General features: G+C 33.8%; 1 protein-coding gene across 1 annotated transcript in view; it reads left to right on the plus strand.

Moving 5' to 3' along the window:
* LOC134247469 (SMC5-SMC6 complex localization factor protein 1-like) overlaps window positions 1-20,776 on the plus strand; it is a 39,175-nt gene that overhangs the window by 6,380 nt on the left and 12,019 nt on the right. The window contains exons 11-16 of the mRNA XM_062729826.1: window positions 3,650-3,809; window positions 4,097-4,250; window positions 5,893-6,044; window positions 6,150-6,238; window positions 11,519-11,649; window positions 11,863-11,934. Coding sequence (XP_062585810.1) covers window positions 3,650-3,809; window positions 4,097-4,250; window positions 5,893-6,044; window positions 6,150-6,238; window positions 11,519-11,649; window positions 11,863-11,934 — 758 coding nt within the window. The remainder of the gene's footprint in view (window positions 1-3,649; window positions 3,810-4,096; window positions 4,251-5,892; window positions 6,045-6,149; window positions 6,239-11,518; window positions 11,650-11,862; window positions 11,935-20,776) is intronic.

A 20,776-nucleotide genomic window follows, 5' to 3' on the forward strand; every position in this document is an offset into this window, starting at 1 on the left:
TGTGAATCTTTACCCTGATTTTAGCTCACCTTAATGAAGTTAGGGGTGGGGAGTGTATGTGATACAGTCAGTGTTGGCACTCAGGTTAAAAGTTTTTGGAGCAGTTTTCTTTTCAAGTACTTCTATGCTTTACATAATTAGAGATCCGTGAAGGATGCTTCTAGTATGTTTCATTGTACCTGTCAAGGTTTCAGATGTTGCAATTTCAGCAAAGTATGACGAGATTGATTTTTTAGGTCACCTGAGTAAACTCAGGTGACCTATTGCTATCTGTTTTTGTCCGTCGTCGTTCGTCGTTCGTCGTGCGTTAACATTTGAACATTTTTAACTTCCTCTCTGAAACCACAACCAATTTCAACCAAATTTGGCATATAGCATCTATGGGTGAAGGGGAACAAAAATTATGAAGTTCATGGTCCCTGCCCCCCTGGGGCCTGGGGGTAGGGCAAAAACCACTAAAATCAGTGCAATCTTTAAAAATCTTCTTCTTTACTCCTGGACATCAAGCAGTCAAACTGTTTGTATGATTGTAATCAGCATTGAGTCCTCTACCAAAATTGTGAAATTCATGGCCCCAGGGTCAGGGGTTCTAGTGCTAGGGCGGGTCTAAACAGGTTATATAGTGAAAATGCATTATTAGGGCCCCGCAAGGATTTGCGGGTGCCCTATAGTAATCACTCTGTCTGTCCGTCTGTCTGTCTGTCTGTCTGTCTGTCCATCTGTCACTCTTCCGTCCACAAATTTTCAGTTTTTTTCTAATAACTTTTTTTATGGTTGCCCAATCAAGTTCAAATTTGGTATGGTAGTTCAGTAGGCAGAAATACATATTTTGATGTTAAGTTTGGTTCTCTATGTCTTCTGGTTTAGAGCTGGGGTAGTGGGGTAGATTCCTTAACTATGCATAAGAATGAATGGGCAACTTTTTTTATGGTTGCCCAATCAAGTACAAATTTGGTATGGTAGTTCAGTAGGCAGAAATACATATTTTGATGCTAAGTTTGGTTCTCTATGTCCCCTGGTTTGGAGCTGGGGTGTTGGCGTAGATTCCTTAACTTTATATACGATAGCATTGGCAAAGATGGATAACTACTGAAGATGTTTCCATTGAAAAATGAATGCTGCTATGAGTCCCTTGGGATTAATTAGCTTTCCTCCAGAAGAAAATCCAGAGCATTATCTTTATCTGTCAAATTGAGATGAATTACCACCTCTGTCTGCAAATGAAGTTTGTTTTGAAGTTAAGTCAATTTGGAATGCTATGAACACTCTGAAATGTGGATTTAAATATAAATTTTTATAATTTATGTTTGTTTAATAGTTATGATTTCATTGCACTCTAATGACAAGAAATAGATTAAAGAAGATATTTTTATTTACTTTTTTCACTTAATGTTAATTCAATAATATTATTAATTTTTAGGATAGTAGTATAAAAACCCCATTCTATCATTAATACTGAAAATGTTCTTATTGTAACTTTAGAAGAAAATGATGAGAAAGGTACACTTAATCCCTTGGGATTAATTATCTAGCCTGCTGCAGAAAATTTAGTAGGCTTTTCTTTATCTGTCACTTTTAGATTAATGAAAACCTTTGTCTGCAACTGCTGTTTGTTTGAAGATAAGGTCAAGCCTTCATGATATTTGCATTCATTGAAGGCTGGCATTTTATATAATACAAGCTTCATAATTATTTAAATATAGATTCAATGTTAGGTTGTTCTTTACTGCTTAATGTAAATACAAGGATATTATTTTCAGGCTTTTGAATATTCATGAATTATCTTGAAATTTTAAGAATACAGTTGCTGTTGCTTATTCTTCGTACATTTTTTAATCATTCCGTAAGCTGCACCCTATTAATTCTACCCCATGGCGGGGCCCTTGCTGACTTGTCAGTTTTCTAGTTTCTTTAAAATTCTTCTTTTCTGCTCTTGGACGTTAAATAAACTAGCCAAGTGCATAGGTAAGTTGAAAATGACGGCCTTTTCCAAAATTGTGAAATTTATGGCCCCAGGGTCAGGGGTTCTAGTGCTAGGGCAGGGCTATATAGATTATATAGTGAAAATGCATAAATTCTTTGAAATTCTTCTTTTCTGTTTGTGGGCATTAAATAAACTAACCAAGTGCATAGTAATGTTGAATTAGACTGTCTCTTCTCAAATTGTGAATTTAATCCCCCCAGGATCAGGGGTTCTAGTGGTAGGGTGGGGCTATATAGATTATATTGTTAAATGCAATAATTCTTTGAAATTCTTCTTCTCTGCTCATGGGCATTAAATAAACTAACCAAGTGCATAGCTATGTTGAATAAGTTTGCCTCTTCCAAAATTGTGAATTTCATGGCCCCAGGGTCAGGAGTTCTAGTGTTAGGGCGGGGCTATATAGATTATTTAGTAAAAAATGAATTATTTCTTTGAAAATCTTCTTCTTTGCTCCTGAGTATTAAATAAAGTAGCCAAGTACAAAGTCATGTTGAATAAGGCTACCTCTTCCAAAATTGTGAATTTCAGGGTCCCTGGGTAAGGGCTTCTTGTGTTAGGGTGGGGCTCTAATAATTATATAGTGAAAATGCATGAATCCTTTGAAAATCTTTTCCTTTGTTGTTGGGTATAATGCCAAATGATCTTAGTATATATTTATGACAAAAAACCTGCTTCTTCCAAAAACCGTTAATTTCCTGGCCCCTGGAACAGAGGTACTTTGAGGGTGGTGGGGGGGTTACATAATCTGAAATAATTTAATCCTTTGAAATCTGCACTTTGGTATTAATCAACAGCAGTGTGACATCAAATTTTAAAAAATTTCTAAAATTTTGAAAGATATGGCCCCGGGGTCAATGGTTCCTGTGGGATGGGGAGCTAAACTGTCGACCAACCCTAACACAAGTAGCTCTAACCCAGGGCCCCTGAAATTCACTAAAAGTGGAAATGCATTTTCTCTGTGTTACTCTGATCTACCTCTGGGTATTAAGTAACCAAAATAAGCATGGTGAGTGCATAATTATGATAAGCAATGGTGCCTCTTTCAAAATCGTGAATTTCATGGCCTCTAGTTTAAAACATGAATCAAATTCAATTGTTGGAAAGTTGTCGCATGATACTCAGGTGACCTATAAGGCCCGTGGGCCTCTTGTTTGGAGCAGGTCTCATTTCCAATGAAATATAAGCCCTTTTTGACCAAACTGGCATGAATGATACATGTACATTAAAAGAAGCACACTACCAGGATTGCTTTCAGAGCTGGATCTGACCTACATTTTTCAGATGAGTGAGGTTAAGTTTTGGGAGGGCCTCATTTCCAAGTAACTAATCTTGTTGATTTCACTGCAGTTTTGCTATGAAATGTGACCTTACAGTTTACAATATTGATGTTTCTCTTGTCTTAAATTTCATATTTAACTCTTGAAATCCCAAGTCCAAGCATTTTGCTGGAATATCGGTACAGCAAAAATAAATTACAACTCGACAAACTTTGTCAATAAATCGCAATAAATGGGAGTATCGATATTATGCAGCTGTACAATTTAACATGACATGGCTACATTAAATTAATATCAACTATTTTATGAAAAATCTCTATATTTTGACTAGATAACATACATGATGTAGCTTTGAATATGAATATGTATGTGGACTATTTGTTTGCAGAATTGAGAAAGAGGAGATAAATATCCGTAAACTGAGGGGATGTATGTACGCTCAGATTTTATGGCCTGGCAGCACACTGTTGTCTGTCAGTGCCACGTGTAAGGACTTGGTTAAACTGTTTGGATTCTGTGTCACTGAAGATATGGATGACTCAATGAAGGTAAGGCTACCATCTTGATTTTAATATTTCTTAAAACATTCTTTCCAGTTAGTCAACTACATGATGAATAAATTGTTTTGTGACTTAATAATCACATGATGAATACATTATTTTATGACTTAATAAACTAACATTTCAGATAATTTTGAAATCACACATTGATACTTTTTTGAATTTAGGTCTTGTCCTTAAAAATACCCTGAGTTGGTGTTTGTATATTCGACAATCATTTTTTGAGAAAGATTTGTGACTTTGGTTCACATTATAGTTATGTAATATAATTACAGAGAGACCTGATAAAGCTGAGCACCAGCCTGATTTGTATGGCAGTACTTATTGCACAGTACGTAGAGACAGGTCAGAGGTTAAACTTACAGGAGCCAATCGTACCCAGCCATACAGCAGCCTCCTTACTGCACGAAGCGGTACGCCAAGTTCCAAGTAAGGTCATTCTTATGAAATTATCAGAGGGTGAAGTTCAATATCTTTGCTTAATACAAGGCTATATTAGGGTCCATATGTACAGTATTTAATAAACAGTTGAGGTTCAATAATCTGAACATTAATAATCAGTATCCAAACAAATTTTTTTGAGAATAGAATTTTTAGCACACCTGAGCCAAAGGCTCAAGTGAGCTTTTCTGATCACATTTTGTCTGGCTAGCTGTCTGTCTGTAAACTTTTCACATTTTCGACTTCTTGTCAAGAACCGATGGGTCAATTTACACTAAACTTGCCACATAGCATCCTTGGGTGAAGGGGATTCAAGTTTGTTTAAATGAAGGGCCACAAATCATAATTGGGAATTAATGAAAATTTGCTGGTATGTTTTAAAAATCTTCTTCTAAAGAACCACTGTGCCAGGAAAGATGAAACTTATGGGGAAACATCCTCAGGTAGTGTAGATTCAAGTTTGTTCAAATCATGACCCCCAGGATAGGGCGGTGCCACAATGGCCGACCAAAGTTTTACATAGAAATATATAGGAAAATTCTTTAAAAATTTTTTTCTCAAGAATAACAAAGCCATTGATCATATTTATATGGAAGCATCCTCAGGTAGTGTAGATTCAAGTTTGTTCAAATCATGAACCCTCGGGGGTAGGGCGGGGCCACAATGGCCGACCAAAGTTTTACATAGAAATATATAGGAAAATTCTTTAAAAATCTTGGTCTCAAGAATAACAAAGCCATAATTGATCATATTTATATGGAAGCATCCTCAGATAGTGTAGATTCAAGTTTGTTTATATCATGACTCCGGGGGGTAGGGCAGGGCCACAATGGCCAACCAAAGTTTTACATAGAAATATATAGGAAAATTCTTTAAAAATCTTGGTCTCAAGAATAACAAAGCCATAATTGATCATATTTATATGGAAGCATCCTCAGATAGTGTAGATTCAAGTTTGTTCAAATCATGACCCCGGGGGGTAGGGCGGGGCCACAATGGCCAACCAAAGTTTTACATAGAAATATATAGGAAAATTCTTTAAAAATCTTCTTCTCAAGAATAACAAAGCCATGATTGATCATATTTATATGGAAGCATCCTCAGATAGTGTAGATTCAAGTTTGTTCAAATCATGACCCCCAGGGGGGTAGGGCGGGCCACAATGGCCGACCAAAGTTTTACATAGAAATATATAGGAAAATTTCTTTAAAAATCCTCTTCTCAAGAATAACAAAGCCATAATTGATCATATTTATATGGAAGCATCCTCAGGTAGTGTAGATTCAAGTTTGTTCAAATCATGACCCCCAGGGGTAGGGCTTGACCAAAATGGCCAGCCAAAGTTTTACATAGAAATATGTAGGAGAATTCTTTAAAAATCTTCTTCTCAAGAATAGCAAAGCCATGATTGGTCATGGGACTACTTTTGGATTTGAACTTTTCAATAATAAACCAATTTCTGCTTTTTCCTAGCCACAGTGCTCAGGTGAGCGTTGTGGCCCAGGGACCTCTTGTTACAAATTATCTTTGGTTTGGATGATTTGATCAATTGCTTCTTTGATAATATGGTTTGACTATGAATACTTTTATTTGATTATTATAAAAATTATATTTCCGTTTGAACATATAGGCACTCTCAGGATAGAGTTATTAAGAACAATTCTTAGGAACCTGAGTCCTTCTTGGATTGCTGTTCATTTCTGCTGCTTACTTCTCAAAAATCTAGACGATTATCTTCTGCTGCAAGATCTTCCAGCGGAGGGCATAAGTCTGAAGGAAATTGTAAGCTGTTTCTAGATGTAATTTTGTGTCTTACTTTTGTTAAAAAAAAAGATAAAGTGAATGTTTGTAGTTCATGTTATGTAACAATTTTTTTCTGAATTTCAGGTCACAAAGTACTTCTTTCTGTTACCAAAACTTAACAGCAATCAAAGTAATCTAAGACAGAGTTCACATAAAAAGAGGAGTGTATCCAGGTCTGTTTATTATTTACATACATGAATCCTGTTCAAGAGCCAAAGCCACTTTGGGCATTATTAGGGCCCCGCAAGGATTTGCGGGTGCCCTATAGTAATCACTCTGTCCGTCCGTCTGTCTGTCTGTCTGTCTGTCTGTCCGTCTATCACTCTTCCGTCCACAAATTTTCTGTTTTTTTCTAATAACTTTTTTTTATGGTTGCCCAATCAAGTTCAAATTTGGTATGGTAGTTCAGTAGGCAGAAATACATATTTTGATGCTAAGTTTGGTTCTCTATGTCTTCTGGTTTGGAGCTGGGGTGGTTGGGTAGATTCCTTAACTATGCATAAGAATGAATGGGCAACTTTTTTTATGGCTGCCCTATCAAGTACAAATTTGGTATGATAGTTCAGTCATACATGTTAACTCTACCGATTTAGGCGGGAGTCTACCGCTTTTTTACTCCATCTCCCGCCTACCGATTTTATGTGTAAATCTACCGCTTTTCTACAAAAATTTCGTCTTAAGTAATTTTGGTTCGCTTGGGTATCCATTTTTGAAGCCACTCGTCATGAAATCTCGTTAGATATCGCGTGATTTGACCCGGAATCATACAAACGCTTTATTTGTACCGATGTGTACATAGATTTCAAGCACGTATTTGACAACGACAACAGCACAAAATTAGTGATTACATTGGTTACGATAAATTTCGTCGACATTACTGCCATGAAAAAGGAAATACAGCATTTTAGAATTGGATGAAAACCTTTGACATCGTCTATTAAACCACAGGAGCTCGCAATTTAATCAATAAAGTCAATAAAAATCACTCGATTGACCAAGCCATGAGACACATCTCTACTTTCGTTTTCGATCATCGCGGAAAATCCGATTTATTTAACGAAAGATAGGGACTAGTTTTTGATCTAGATTAAACTTTGTCATCATTTGTTGTGTTTGACAACTGAATGAATATTCAGAATTACTGCTTCTTGGCTATCTAAGCAAAGACAATTCTTCAAAAGGCTAAGTTAAGAAGCCAATCATAGCAAAATGATGAACATATTAAAAAAATATTTGAATATGTATAATTTATGTCAAACTTAACGTGTTTATGTCTATTTCTTTGCAATATATATTTAAGATTAATAATTGTATTTTCATTTAAAACCATAAATGTATATTACATGCAATATATCTTCATAAATCCAAGCGTAAAACAACGCGCGCAATGCTACCGCTTTCGTGGTCTGAATCTCCCTATTTTTCATCACAATAGGTTAACATGTATGGTTCAGTAGGCAGAAATACATATTTTGATGCTAAGTTTGGTTCTCTATGTCCCCTGGTTTGGAGCTGGGGTGGTGGGGTAGATTCCTTAACTTTATATACAAAAGCATTGGCAAAGAGAGATAACTGCTGAAGATGTTCCTATTGTAAAACTGAATGCTGCTATGAGTCCCTTGGGATTAATTAGCTTTCCTCCTGAAGAAATCCAGAGCATTATCTTTATCTGTCAAATTGAGATGAAATACCACCTCTGTCTGCAAATGAAGTTTGTTTTGATGTTAAGTCTATTTGGAATGCTATGAACACTCTGAAATGTGGATTTAAATATTATAATTTTTTATAATTTATATTTGTTAAATAGTTATGATTTCATTGAATTCTAATAACAAGAAATAGATTAAAGAAGATTTTTTTAACCATTTTTTGATTTACTTTTTTCACTTTATGTTAATTCAAGCATATTATTAATTTTTAGAATAGTTGTATAAAAACCCCATTCTATCATTAATACTGAAAAAGTTCTTATTGTACATTAGAAGAAAATGATGAGAGAGGTACAATTAATCCCTTGGGATTAATTATCTAGCCAGCTGCAGAAAATTTAGTAGGCTTTTCTTTATTCTGTCACTTTAAGATTAATGAAAACCTTTGTCTGCAACTGCTGTTTGTTTGAAGTTAAGGTCAAGCCTTCATGATATTTGCATTCATTGAAGGCTGGCATTTTATATAACACAAATTCTTCATAATTGTTTAAATATACATTAAGTTGTTCTTTACTGTCTAATGTAAGTACAAGGATATTATTTTCAGGTTTTTGAATATTCAGGAATTATCTTGAAATTTTAAGAATACAGTTGCTGTTGCTGTTGCTTATTCTTCGTACATTTTTAGCTCTTCTGAGCCAAAGGCTCAAAGAGCTAATGCTATGGCCATTTGTGCGGTGTGCGTCGTGCGGTGTGCGGTGTGCGTTAACTTTTTAGAATATGGGCCATAACTCAAGAACCCCTTGGCCAATCAGTGTCAAATTTGTCACAGGGTATCCTTGGCCCAAGGGCTACCATTTATACTAAAATAAGGGTTGGGACCCTGAATCAAGGGGAGATAATCAGGAAAACAAAACAAAAAGTACTCGTTGCTAAAAAATCTTCTTCTCCAGAACCACCAGGCAGATTTTCACCAAACTTACATACAAGGATCAGGATATGTTGAAGATTGAAAATTGTTCAAGGCATGACCCTGGGACAAAGGGCGTGGTCTCAAGGTCACTTTAAAGTTGACCTAAATTTACAATTAATAAAAATGTTCATATTTCGCTTTCTATAAGGACTAGGATCATCAAATCTTGTAAGTTGATGCATCTTAGGACTTCACATCATGTTAACTCAAAAGTAGGTCACGGTGACCTACTTTTTAAATTTTGCGGGCATTTGTTTTCAAATTGATTTAAAGGCATATTTTGGATACTTTAAGGCCTATGATCATCAAACTTAGTCAGTTGATGCATCTTGGGTCCTTGAACAACGTCAACTTAAAAGTAGGTCACCGTGACCTACTTTTTGAACTTCATGACTTATCCTTTTCAAAACATTTAATCCCATTATTTCAGGCACTGAAAGGGTTAGAAACATCAAATCTTGTAAGTTGCTGCATCATGGGACCTTAAAACGTATTTAAGAAAAAGTAGGTCATTGTGACCTACTTTTAGAATTTTGCAGGCATTTGTTTTCAAATTGTTTAAAAGGCATATTTTGATTACCTTCAAACCTATGATCATCAAACTTGGTCAGGAGATGCATCTTGGGACTCTGAAAAATGTCGACCAAAATGTAGGTCATAGTGACCTACTTTCGACATTTTATGGCTATATTTAAGTATCTTAGGTATTTATTGGCTTAGAATCATCAAACTTTGTGAGTTGATGCATCTTGGGTTTTCGAATAGTGACAACCAAAAATTAGGTCACAGTGACCTACTTTTGACATTTTATGGCTATATTTAAGTATCTCCGGTACTTATTGGCTTAGAATCATCAAACTTTGTCAGTTGATGCATCTTGGGTTTTCGGAGAATGTCAACCAAAAAGTAGGTCACGGTGACCTGTTTTTTGACATTTTATGGCTATATTTAAGTATCTCTAGTACTTATTGGTTTAGAATCATCATACTTTGTCAGTTGATGCATCTTTGGTTTTCGGAGAATAATGACCAAAAATTAGGTCATGGTGACCTACTTTTGAATATCTCAGGTATTTATTGGCTTAGAATTATCAAACTTGGTCGTCAGATGCATCTTGGGACTCTAAAAAATGTCAACTAAAATGTAGGTCACGATGACCTACTTTCGACATTTTATGGCTATATTTAAGTATTCTACGGTACTTATTGGCTTAGAATCATCAAACTTTGTCAGTAAATGCATCTTGGGTTTTCGGAGAATGTCGACCAAAAAGTAGGTCACGGTGACCTACTTTTTGACATTTTATGGCTATATCTATGTATCTCTAGTACATCGATTTAGAATCATCATACTTTGTCAGTTGATGCATCTTGGATTTTCGGAGAATGTCGACCTAAAAGTAGGTCATGGTGACCTACTTTTGAATATCTCAGGTATTTATTGGCTTAGAATTATCAAACTTGGTCAGCAGATGCATCTTGGGACTCTAAAAAATGTCAACCAAAATTAGGTCACGATGACCTACTTTCGACATTTGATGGCTATATTTAAGTATCTCTGGTACTTATTGGCTTAGAATCATCAAACTTTGTCAGTTGATGCATCTTGGGTTTTCTGAGAATGTTGACCAAAGAGTAGGTAAACAGTGACCTACTTTTGAATATCTCAGGTATTTATTGGCTTAGAATTATCAAACTTAGTTAGCAGATGCATCTTGGGACTCTGAAAAATGTCGACTAAAATGTAGGTCACAATGACCTATTTTCGACATTTTATGGGTATATTTATGTATCTTAGGTATTTATTGGCTTAGAATAATCAAACTTTGTCACTTGATGCATTTTGTGATTTCCAAGAATGTAGACCAAAAAGTAGTTCTAATTGGCTAAGAATCATAAAACTTTGTCAGGTGATGCAACTTGGGTCTTTAATAGGATACTTAGGGTTAGAGGCTTCAAATACAAGTGATAGGTTGTACAATTTATCAGAAGAGCGATTCAAGGCCCTTGGGCCTCTTGTTTATTTATTCCGTAAGCTGCACCCTATTAATTCTCCCCCATGGCGGGGCCCTTGCTGACTGGTCTGTTTTCTAGTTTGGTCCTGAGAATTTCTGAAAAATCAAAACCGCTCGGTCTAGGTTGCAAATGCAGTAATTATCACTTGGAGTGTTGGTGACCATGTATCTATTAATCGTGACGTAATTTCCCATCAAGTCAGTGCATTATGACGTCATAAAATGCGTCATTTTTCTCATATCCTGTAAATTCCTTTGAAAATCACCTAAAATTGAAGCGTTTTTTCAATATTTCGTATAGAGCACAACCTCTGATCCAAAATATGCAAATACATAATGAAAGCTCTGTTTCTGAAGATCATAAAACATGTTTTATTTTTTGGATTGTGGTCTATGCTCATATTTTAATTGTTTGCTGAAGGTAGTCAAATACGCATGTTTTCTGCAAATTTCAAGAACATTGTAATTTCTCAAACCTGTTTTCCAATTTGTGAATTCTCAAAAACAAAATTTTATAGAAAATTAAAGCACCAAGTGTCTACTTTATTTTGATATATGAAATGGGAAATAGGGTGATAGTTAAGTAACTGATATAAGTACAGGGCTATTTTATGTATAACATGGCTCTTGCTCTCTGTACTGATTGTTTTACATGATGGCCAGTGTATTGTTTCCAAACAAGCATTAAGACATTTACAGACAAATTATTTTCCTACTTTGTCACAGGTTAATATATAACTTAGGCCTTCAACAATATGATCCGATTTGATATATCTAAACAAGTACATTGTAAAAGAGGAATGTTTAAAACATATAGGTCACAGCAGGAGAGTAACACGAGAACGAGGAGATCGCTGCTGAAGGGGAGAGACAAGGAGAACGAAGGATTGGGTGAGGGAACCAGTACAACGTCAGCTGGGAAAAATGTCAACAAGAAGAACATTAAAGGTCAAGGACAGAAAATAAGTCAGCTTATGACCATTGAGATTTTGTATTGTATTGTCTGGAAGTCCATGTATTTAGAAAATCATAATAGAGATTAATTCACTTTTATAGTTTAAAGTAAGTTAAAGTAAGAAATGTTGCTAGAAATCATGACAAGATGTGCTGTTAGAAGTATATTTGGTATAGTTGTTCATTTTAGTTGTATCTTTGTTGTAGGAGAAACTCCTCTACAAGCAGCTTGTATTAAAAACGATCTGAAGAAGGTCAGGCAGCTTCTGAAGATTCCAGGTAGGCCAGCGTTTTGTTCTCTCTATGCAGTTGTTAAAACCTGGAAAAATTGGAATTTTTGGTACACTTTAGGCTATCTAAATTTAACCCTTTGTGTGCGGGAACCCAATATATTGGGTCTGACGTCACAGACGCTTGCGTGCGGGAACCCAATATGTTGGGTCTGAGTCTGAAATTAGCGCTTCGTCACATAAAATGTCGTATAAAACGTATAAATGAGCTGTGAATTATTCAAAATCTATCAAACTGTATTATACAACTACAACACATTGAAAAATGGTAATTAAGATGTGAAAATATGTGAATTGTTTGTGAAATTGTGATTTAAAGTGAAGGTGTTTGGCGTTTGTTACGATGAAAGTCAGTCCGCTATATTTGGAAACAGGGGAAAAACGCGCATGTAATAAATATCTACTGACTTGCTCAAATATAAAGGAAAATAAAGAAATAAATCCAAAAAATAGTTAATAATCAAGAATTCTAATAAATTTGTGTTAGTAGACTTAAAATTACTTAGAAATTTTCGATATTTTAGCAGAAAAACTCTGGTTAACTTGACTTGACCTTAACCTTGCGAAGTTCTTCCTGTTAAAACGAAAGTAGGATGCACATGCTACTGAACTTCAGTCTGAAGCATATCGAGAGCTTACATGGTCGGCAAAGTTTTATATTTTGGACATACGGTAGTTATTATTTGTTTATTTGGTGTTTTGTAAGTAGACATACATTACACCGTCTAAATGAAAACAATAATGCGCGAGATTGAACCTGGCAAGTCACAGACGTTTTTCTGTGCACGTTGTTTACATATGTAAATCAAGCTTTGCTTTGAAATAAAGGTTAACAAAAAATAATTTGAAGCATCTTGTTAATAAAAAGCATTTGTTTTTTTTTTAACAATAAATAAACAAATAAATAAGTAAACAATTTTTTTTTAAATCTAAAGACCCATTTCAAAAATGTTGAAAGATAAAAAAAAAAGGTTCCATCTAATAAAAGTAATAAATGTGGAGGACCTTGAACATTGTAGAAAATTTTCCAATGAGTTATTGCATTAATAAGTGAGTGAAAAAGAGATATATAGAGAATATATATCCATCAACATATTTTTGTGATCAAGCAAAATTAATTCATGATACACGTATTCGAAATATACACAATATGAATTTTATAATTGACAATCATGGAGTCAATTAAGTGGCCCTAATTACACCTAAAAATTCTGGTTTAAAGCTGCTTGATGTTCCATCTATTTGGGAAAACTTTCAAATATTTTTTTATAACAGTATATGATAAATTGTAAAATTTTTAGCACAGTTAAAAATAAACTTGATTTTTTCTATATAGTGTCTTCAAATGTAAGCTAGTTATCAGAAAAGATGCATTGATGCATTTGATCATGTGCATATACATGAAAATGGTAAAAAGTGATGAAAAAATTTTGAAGTGCTGATTTTCCCTGAAATGACTGTCATTTATGTAAACTGTGGTATTTGTTTTATTTCAGTAAGTGATAAAATACCATTTTTATTTCCTTGATGAGGATTATAATATAGACTCTCAATAATTTCAAAACCAAAATATGATCTGGGATCTTTGGTATCTTAGAGTTAGATTTCTTCAAGACATTTACATACTCTAGTTTGCATGGGACCTAATTAGTAAGTGAAAATAATTGGTATTACATATATCAGAATTTTTTTAAAACCAAGTTTAAGAAATTTTCTTTTTCTTTAAAATAGACTTTTGCCAGAAAAAAAGCATGTGGATTAAATTGCACATTTCCTCCACTTTTTATTTTTATTTTTATTAAAAACCAAAAACAGTGAGACTGCCCCAACCTATACATGCACACACAAAATTAAAAAATTCACTGGTTAAATAAATGGTAACTCTACAGTTTAAAATTAAGATGAATTGTCATTTTTGTAGGCATAAGAAGGAGATCAGAGTCTTTAGAATGAGTAATTTGTAAATTGTATGGACTTGCATGTACATCTGTTCAATAAATTACAATAAAGACTGGGTAATACAGCAAAACTCCTTTAGTACGAACACGAATATTGCGAATTTACAGATATAGCGAAGTCAATTTGGATACCCAACTAAATAAATTTAATTGATTTCTTATACAGTTATAACGAATTACAGATATTGTGAAGTAATTTCATAGGTCCCAGTGACTTCGTTATAACTGAGTTTTACTGTAGGAATTGTACTTCTCAAACTCAAAAGTACACACTGTACAAGTTTTCACCTACTAATATGTAATATGTCCTCTAGTTTACAAATTTATAAGGCCCAAGAAGCTTCTACATTCCATCCCTTCTAGATATGTAACAGTAAATGAATACAGAAAAAAGGCTATGATTTGCTGTGAGAATTTTTTTTCAATGATGGTGAAATTTTTTTTTTTTCAAAAATGCAAATTCCTGTACAATTACTTATCAACAAAGATTACATTTTGGTCTCCAAAGATATGTTTATAATATGAATAGTTACTAAGAATACAAAGAAATCCCATAGTGGAAATAAAATATAAATTTCATTACTGTATACAGGGTTATTTTCGCCCCGTGTTATTTTCGCCCTTTTGAACTTGTGAACAATTTTGCCCTGTTTTAAATTCACCCAGTCATAGTTCTGTTTAGGAAATTATGAGGTGTAATTTGAATTTTGCCCAATCAAGGAGAGGGTGAAAGGGGAAAAAAATAAAACAGGAGCAAAAATTTCCCTGTATACAGTATTAGGAATAATATTTTTTGTTGAAGTAAAAATTCAGGCACATTTAAAACTTGTGTAATAGGAAAGGAGAAAATGTATGGTAACTACGGTTGGACCAGGAATTAAACTCAGGAACCCTGCTTCACTAGTCAGGTGCTCTACCGAATGAGCTACCCAGGTTGATACCCATAGCACAACCATTACATATCCCTCCTTAAAGTTATCTTTATCCTTGCAGACACAACCCAAATTCTTATTAGCCCCTGACAGGACTTTCACTTGCAAATCCAGAGGGGTCAATAGCATCAAATATGTAACAAGGAAGGAGAAAATGCATGGCTGGACCGTGAATCTAAGAAGGGGCCCCTGCATCACCGGTCAGATGCTCTACTGACTGAGCTTACTTGGCCTATATCCATGACCCATACCATTAGACTTGCATAAACTTAAAAGTATTTCATAATATATTGATTGATATTATGGTACATATCTGTCAACCATCATTAACTAAAATCAATTGAAAAAAATCAAAACTGTTATTCACCAGTGTTCACATTGAACGAAGTCATTTTTGAAAACATTATAAATGACTGTTAAAGGTGCTTAAATTTCTAAAATTTAAAGTACTAGTTTTCCTGCTGGCAATTATTGTTGCCAGCCAGGAATAAAACTTCTAAAATAAATGCCACATATTTCTTACAGAGTGAGAAGTACTGTGGGAGGAAAGTTGACGAATATGTAAACTTTACAAATAACACGGAGAAATGCATTTTCTTCAATAAAAGCAAATTTTAAATTAAAAAAAAAAAGATTTGAGAATTACTAGAGTATATTTAGGGCTGTTAGATACCAGTCATTAGAAAATAAGACCTCTATATCTTAGTGTAAATGTTATTTTATTTTTTTTTTTTAATTTATTTAACATATTGACTGCTTTAATTTGAAAATGAATACTAGTAACAGCAATTAGTTCATTGTTGTGCCAATTTGCTCCAAGATTTCCCAACCTCGAAAACTGCATATTCTTTGAGGATCATACTTTCTTATATGATTGCCTATATTTCTTAAAATAATCACTGGTTTTATATTTACAGGCTAATTGAATCTTCAATTTATACTCTTTTTAGTTAAAATCTGAAAAAAATCCATTAACTTGAATCAGAATTCACTTAAACCTACATGAATATATCCCTTACTCAGATAAGTATACAATGACTTTTCACAATATAACGGTATATATAACATTGACTTTATCATTGAGTTATTGTTTAAATTAATTTTTTTTTTTTTGCATAATATTAAACTAAAATTGAATTTTTAAAGAGATTGATTTTTTTTTTCATCAAAGTGCAATATTTTCTCTGAAAAATATAGTTAAAATGCTAAGAAGTCATTTTAAAATAAATTTTTTGAAAATTTGGTTACCATGGCAACATAAAATATTAGATTTTAAAAAAAAATAGTATAGATTAAAAAACATAACATTTGCTATATATTTGCCAAATTTCAAGCCAATTGGGTGTCAACAATTTTAAATATTTGCATTTTAGTACACCATTGTGATAATTTTGTTGATATTACAAAACAACTCAGTCCTGAGGTTACAGCGCACGTAAAACAAGTCAGCACACAAAGGGTTAATTCCCTGGTTCTCAGGCCAATTTTCTCCAAAACAGATGCGGGAGGGCGGCATTTTATTTTTCATTTTATTGGCAATAAAGTAGATGAGGGAGGTATTTTTTTTAATTTTAATTTCCGAATTTTCTTAAACATAAAGATAATTTTTTTAATCACAGATATACTTTCCATTTCTGGTCAAAATTTCTGCTTTATCCATTGCTTAATAGCGTGTAAACATTGTAGGTAATGTCCTCGAATGTATTTTCAAACGAAGTAGCCAAAATCTCATTGTAAATGGCTACCGGAAGTGATATTTGAATACTAAACTACGAAACAAATGAGGTCGGAATTTTTTTTCCCGGATTGGTCTCCGCAATACCAACTTTTTATTTTATCAAAAATACAATAAAATCGGTAATGCCACAGGCACCTGACGTTACTTATTTTTCTTTTAATTAAAAAATATACACATACCTAATAATAAACAAGGTCCCCAACGGCGCCATCTTGAATTTTTGTAGGTCTGTCACATCAACTTGTATTTTCGTCTGAAACTCCGTCAAATAAATTCTCTGCAACCATATTCTTTCTGTGGCCAGTCTTTCGAGGTCTAAACTTACGGACAGTGCAACCAGAAGGGCACATCACACTTGCAAATATTAAAAATCCCTCGTCAAACTCGATCTACTGCTTCAACAATCCGAGAAATCGCCAAAGGGGGGCCGGAAGTTTACATACGATTTGAAATTCTTAGGGAAAGCCCTTTTTTGATTGGTCAATATATTTGTACGATTTATTTTTAAAAATAACCTGCGAAAGTTAGTATACTTCTTCCAAAAACAATAATTCAGACGATAATACAACGTAATATACATGTAAGAACATTCATTTTATATCTCTCAAAATAATTTCGATATAGTTTGATCAAAGCGATTATATTTTATAAATGTCGAAGATCGGTCTGATCATGCTAGCTGATCAACATGATCAATAAACATTTTCAAGACAAAATATTGAGTCGGGACTTAAATGCACTAAATATAATTAATAACACTGTCATTATTGATGCCCTGATTGAGCGTTATCCGTGGAGAAGATTGACTTATCTAAAATATGTACGCACGTGTGTGAGAGGGGGGGGGGGGGTCCACACTAAAATTATTCCAGGGAGTGTTGAGATCTGCAATTTTATGTATTGCAATAAAGTAGTGGCATGGCGACATTTTTATTTTTTTTCTTGGTGACAGATTATACATATAACGTTACATGATGCATATGCTAATATTTGATTTCATTATGCATATCCCCGAGCCTTTAATCAGTGTGCCCCCTTCCCTTTTTCAATTAAGCATATGCCAGGTATATATGTTACATAATGTATATATATAACTGGATGGTTTGCAGTCTTTTGTTTTCTGAAAACCATTCAATTAACTCTGGATGATTTGTTGATTTTTTTTTTCAAGCACCCCCCTCTTTTATTCAAGATTGTTTCAAACGCAACGATCGGTATAGATTAATACAGTATATTTTACAGGTATGTTTATAAGAAGTGTTTTATTTTTCCCATTTTGCATTTTTTTTTTTTTTCATTTCAATAATCGAAATATTTATTAAAATTCAAAGTAATTATAACACGCCGCTTTAGATCCACCACAAAACTGACAAATACGGAATTCCCATTAGCATATTGATGTAAACTTCCAGCCCCCCTTTGGCGATTTCTCGGATTGTTGAAGCAGTAGATCGAGTTTGACGAGGGATTTTTAATATTTGCAAGTGTGATGCGCCCTTCTGGTTGCACTGTCCGTAAGTTTAGTCCTCGAAAGACTGGCCACAGAAAGAATATGGTTGCAGAGAATTTATTTGACGGAGTTTCAGACGAAAATACAAGTTGATGTGACAGACCTACAAAAATTCAAGATGGCGCCGTTGGGGACCTTGTTTATTATTAGGTATGTGTATATTTTTTAATCAAAAGAAAAATAAGTAACGTCAGGTGCCTGTGGGTAATACGGCTACCTCAAAACAGATGCGCGCGGGCCTGAGAACCAAGATTTCAATTTTATATGGCCTTACTCTACTTCTATTGAAATCACTTAGTTTGAAATAAATATAAATCACATGTCTCTGTTTTTCATTATCTCTGGACTAAAATGCAGTGTACCAGTCATCATCATGGTTATTGACCTAAATTTTATAATAATGTATGCTTGAAAAGTTGAACATTTCCAAATAAATTTCAATATTCATGTGTCATAAATTTTTTGTATGAAGAACCTTTTTAGCCGGACTTATTGCTCAAAGAGCAATTGCCGGCTTATGTGATCCTGTTCAAGGCAGGATGTTGACCCCATAGTTGCCATTTTAAAGTTATGTGCAAAAATATAGTTCTTACTCTCAACCGCTTTTGAGATAATACAAACGCTAAGGGCTATTCCAGAAAAAAATGTATGGGAGGGTTGGACGGCACTTCATATATTTTTGTATGGGTAATGGGGACTGGAGCAATTAAATTTGCATGGGTGGTTGTCCTCATCCGATATATTTTTAGATGGGTGGTTGCACTTACACTCACAAATAATCAACTGCAAAGAACTTCCTTCCTTTCATTTTGTATAAGCCAGTAAATATTGATATTTATTTTTTTTAAAAAAACGTCCTAAACAGTTGTCAAGTGTGTTTACATTGAAAGTGAAAGTAGAATCGATCTAACTGGAAACAAGGGCAGATAATTATAAAGGTTTACAGTCAACTCGTACACAAACCATCTCGTACACAAACCGAGTCATACACAAAAAGTCAACTCGTACACAAATCAAAAGTCAACTCGTACACAAATCAAAAGTCAACTCGTACACAAACTAAATGTCATTTGTACATAGTTCTCTATATGTGATTTAATGTATAGTTTTCCTCAGTTTTAAAAAATTGAGGAGTCAACTCGTACACAAAGGTTTTTTTTGTACATTTTAATCTTTTTATGCCGCTGATTTTACCTATAGATACTTTATGCGCAGATTGTTTTTTTTCTTCTTATTATAAGTTTTTTTTGTTGCGTAAATCTTGGGCGTCAACTCCTACACATTTTTCGTTTTTAAATATATATCTATTTGATACATAAATGAGAAGTGCCATTTTTTATTCTGTAAATTTAATTGTAAATTAAAATATCTTATTAAACAACATAATCAGATCGAATCAATATAATTGAATTTGATTTAAACATCACCACAAGATAATATGTGAATTTTATATGTGAATTTTACATTTTAGAATTAGTCTTCGGCTTTTATGCAATTAATGTGTGGTTATAAATATAACTTGAAATAATTTAGGTAAGAAATTTAGGAATTTTATGGCACCATAACGTATACTGTTATTCAATTTAGATAGTAAATACGATCGAAATACATCGTAAGATTTTTATGCCAATATGGTATATCATTGCATACATTTAAAAAAAAAAACCATCAAATTAAAAAAAAAAAGTTTTTTTTTTTTTTTACTATAGACAGTTTAACGGCAGGATAAACACTTCTCTCACATCATGGGGAAGATAAAGAAATGAAGAAATTGGGACCAGATTAGGAGCATTTTGTAATTAGCGTTTGTCGCAAATCAAAGAAACCGCTGCGCTTGTGTTAGTTTAACAATAATTGTTTATACACATGTATTCCCAATAAGAGAAGCCACGGTCGATTTCAAATGTTATAAAACCACTAAAGTGTTCATGAAAAAATCTAAAAATTTAACACTTCTCCTTGTCCTTATTTCATTTTTCTAGATTATAAATTATTTATATAAAAATAATTCCTAACTATTGTAAATAAAACGTTGTGTACGAGTTGACTTCTGATTTGTGTACGAGCTGACTTTTGATTTGTGTACATGGTGTAATGACAGCTGGAGGATTGGGACACGATTTCTTTGTTTTCTTTTTGCTCCAAGCTCAGGTTTCATTCCAGCAATTTATTCAAACATGATTACATTGGTAAATTAAATGATATTAGAAACAATCAGAGAGATCGTTTGATTGAAACCGAAAGTAGAAAAAAAAACGTATCTGATAATATTAAACATTTTAGAGCATGGCTATGGAGTTTGCAAGTCAAATATTTTACATTATTATACTTTCATGTTAAATACTAAAATCTGATTGGTTTAGACGCAGTTAACAATCCGTTCGATTACCCTGAGCCTTAGCAACACACGTGACAACGGGTAACACAACGGTAATGCCACATGCGTGGAAATTATGCGCGTACGGTTCACCGTAGAATTCTCAAAACGTCAGTTGCACGTTTGAAAGAACCGGAATTAACTTGACGTCAATAAAAGCTTGCGTCCGATATAGCTTACTTGAAAACAACAAACTACAGACGATACATGCTTGCGAGTGTAGGAAACATGCTTGCGAGCCAGAAATAACGAAACTTTATATGATAAATGACTCTAATTCGAGTATCAAACAAACAATAAGGAGATTGGTGAACAG

Source organism: Saccostrea cucullata, unplaced genomic scaffold (assembly GCF_032062105.1).
Source record: "Saccostrea cucullata isolate Sc308-1 unplaced genomic scaffold, CSIRO_AGI_Scuc_v1 ctg6164, whole genome shotgun sequence".
In the NCBI taxonomy this organism is placed as follows: Eukaryota; Metazoa; Mollusca; class Bivalvia; order Ostreida; family Ostreidae; genus Saccostrea; species Saccostrea cuccullata.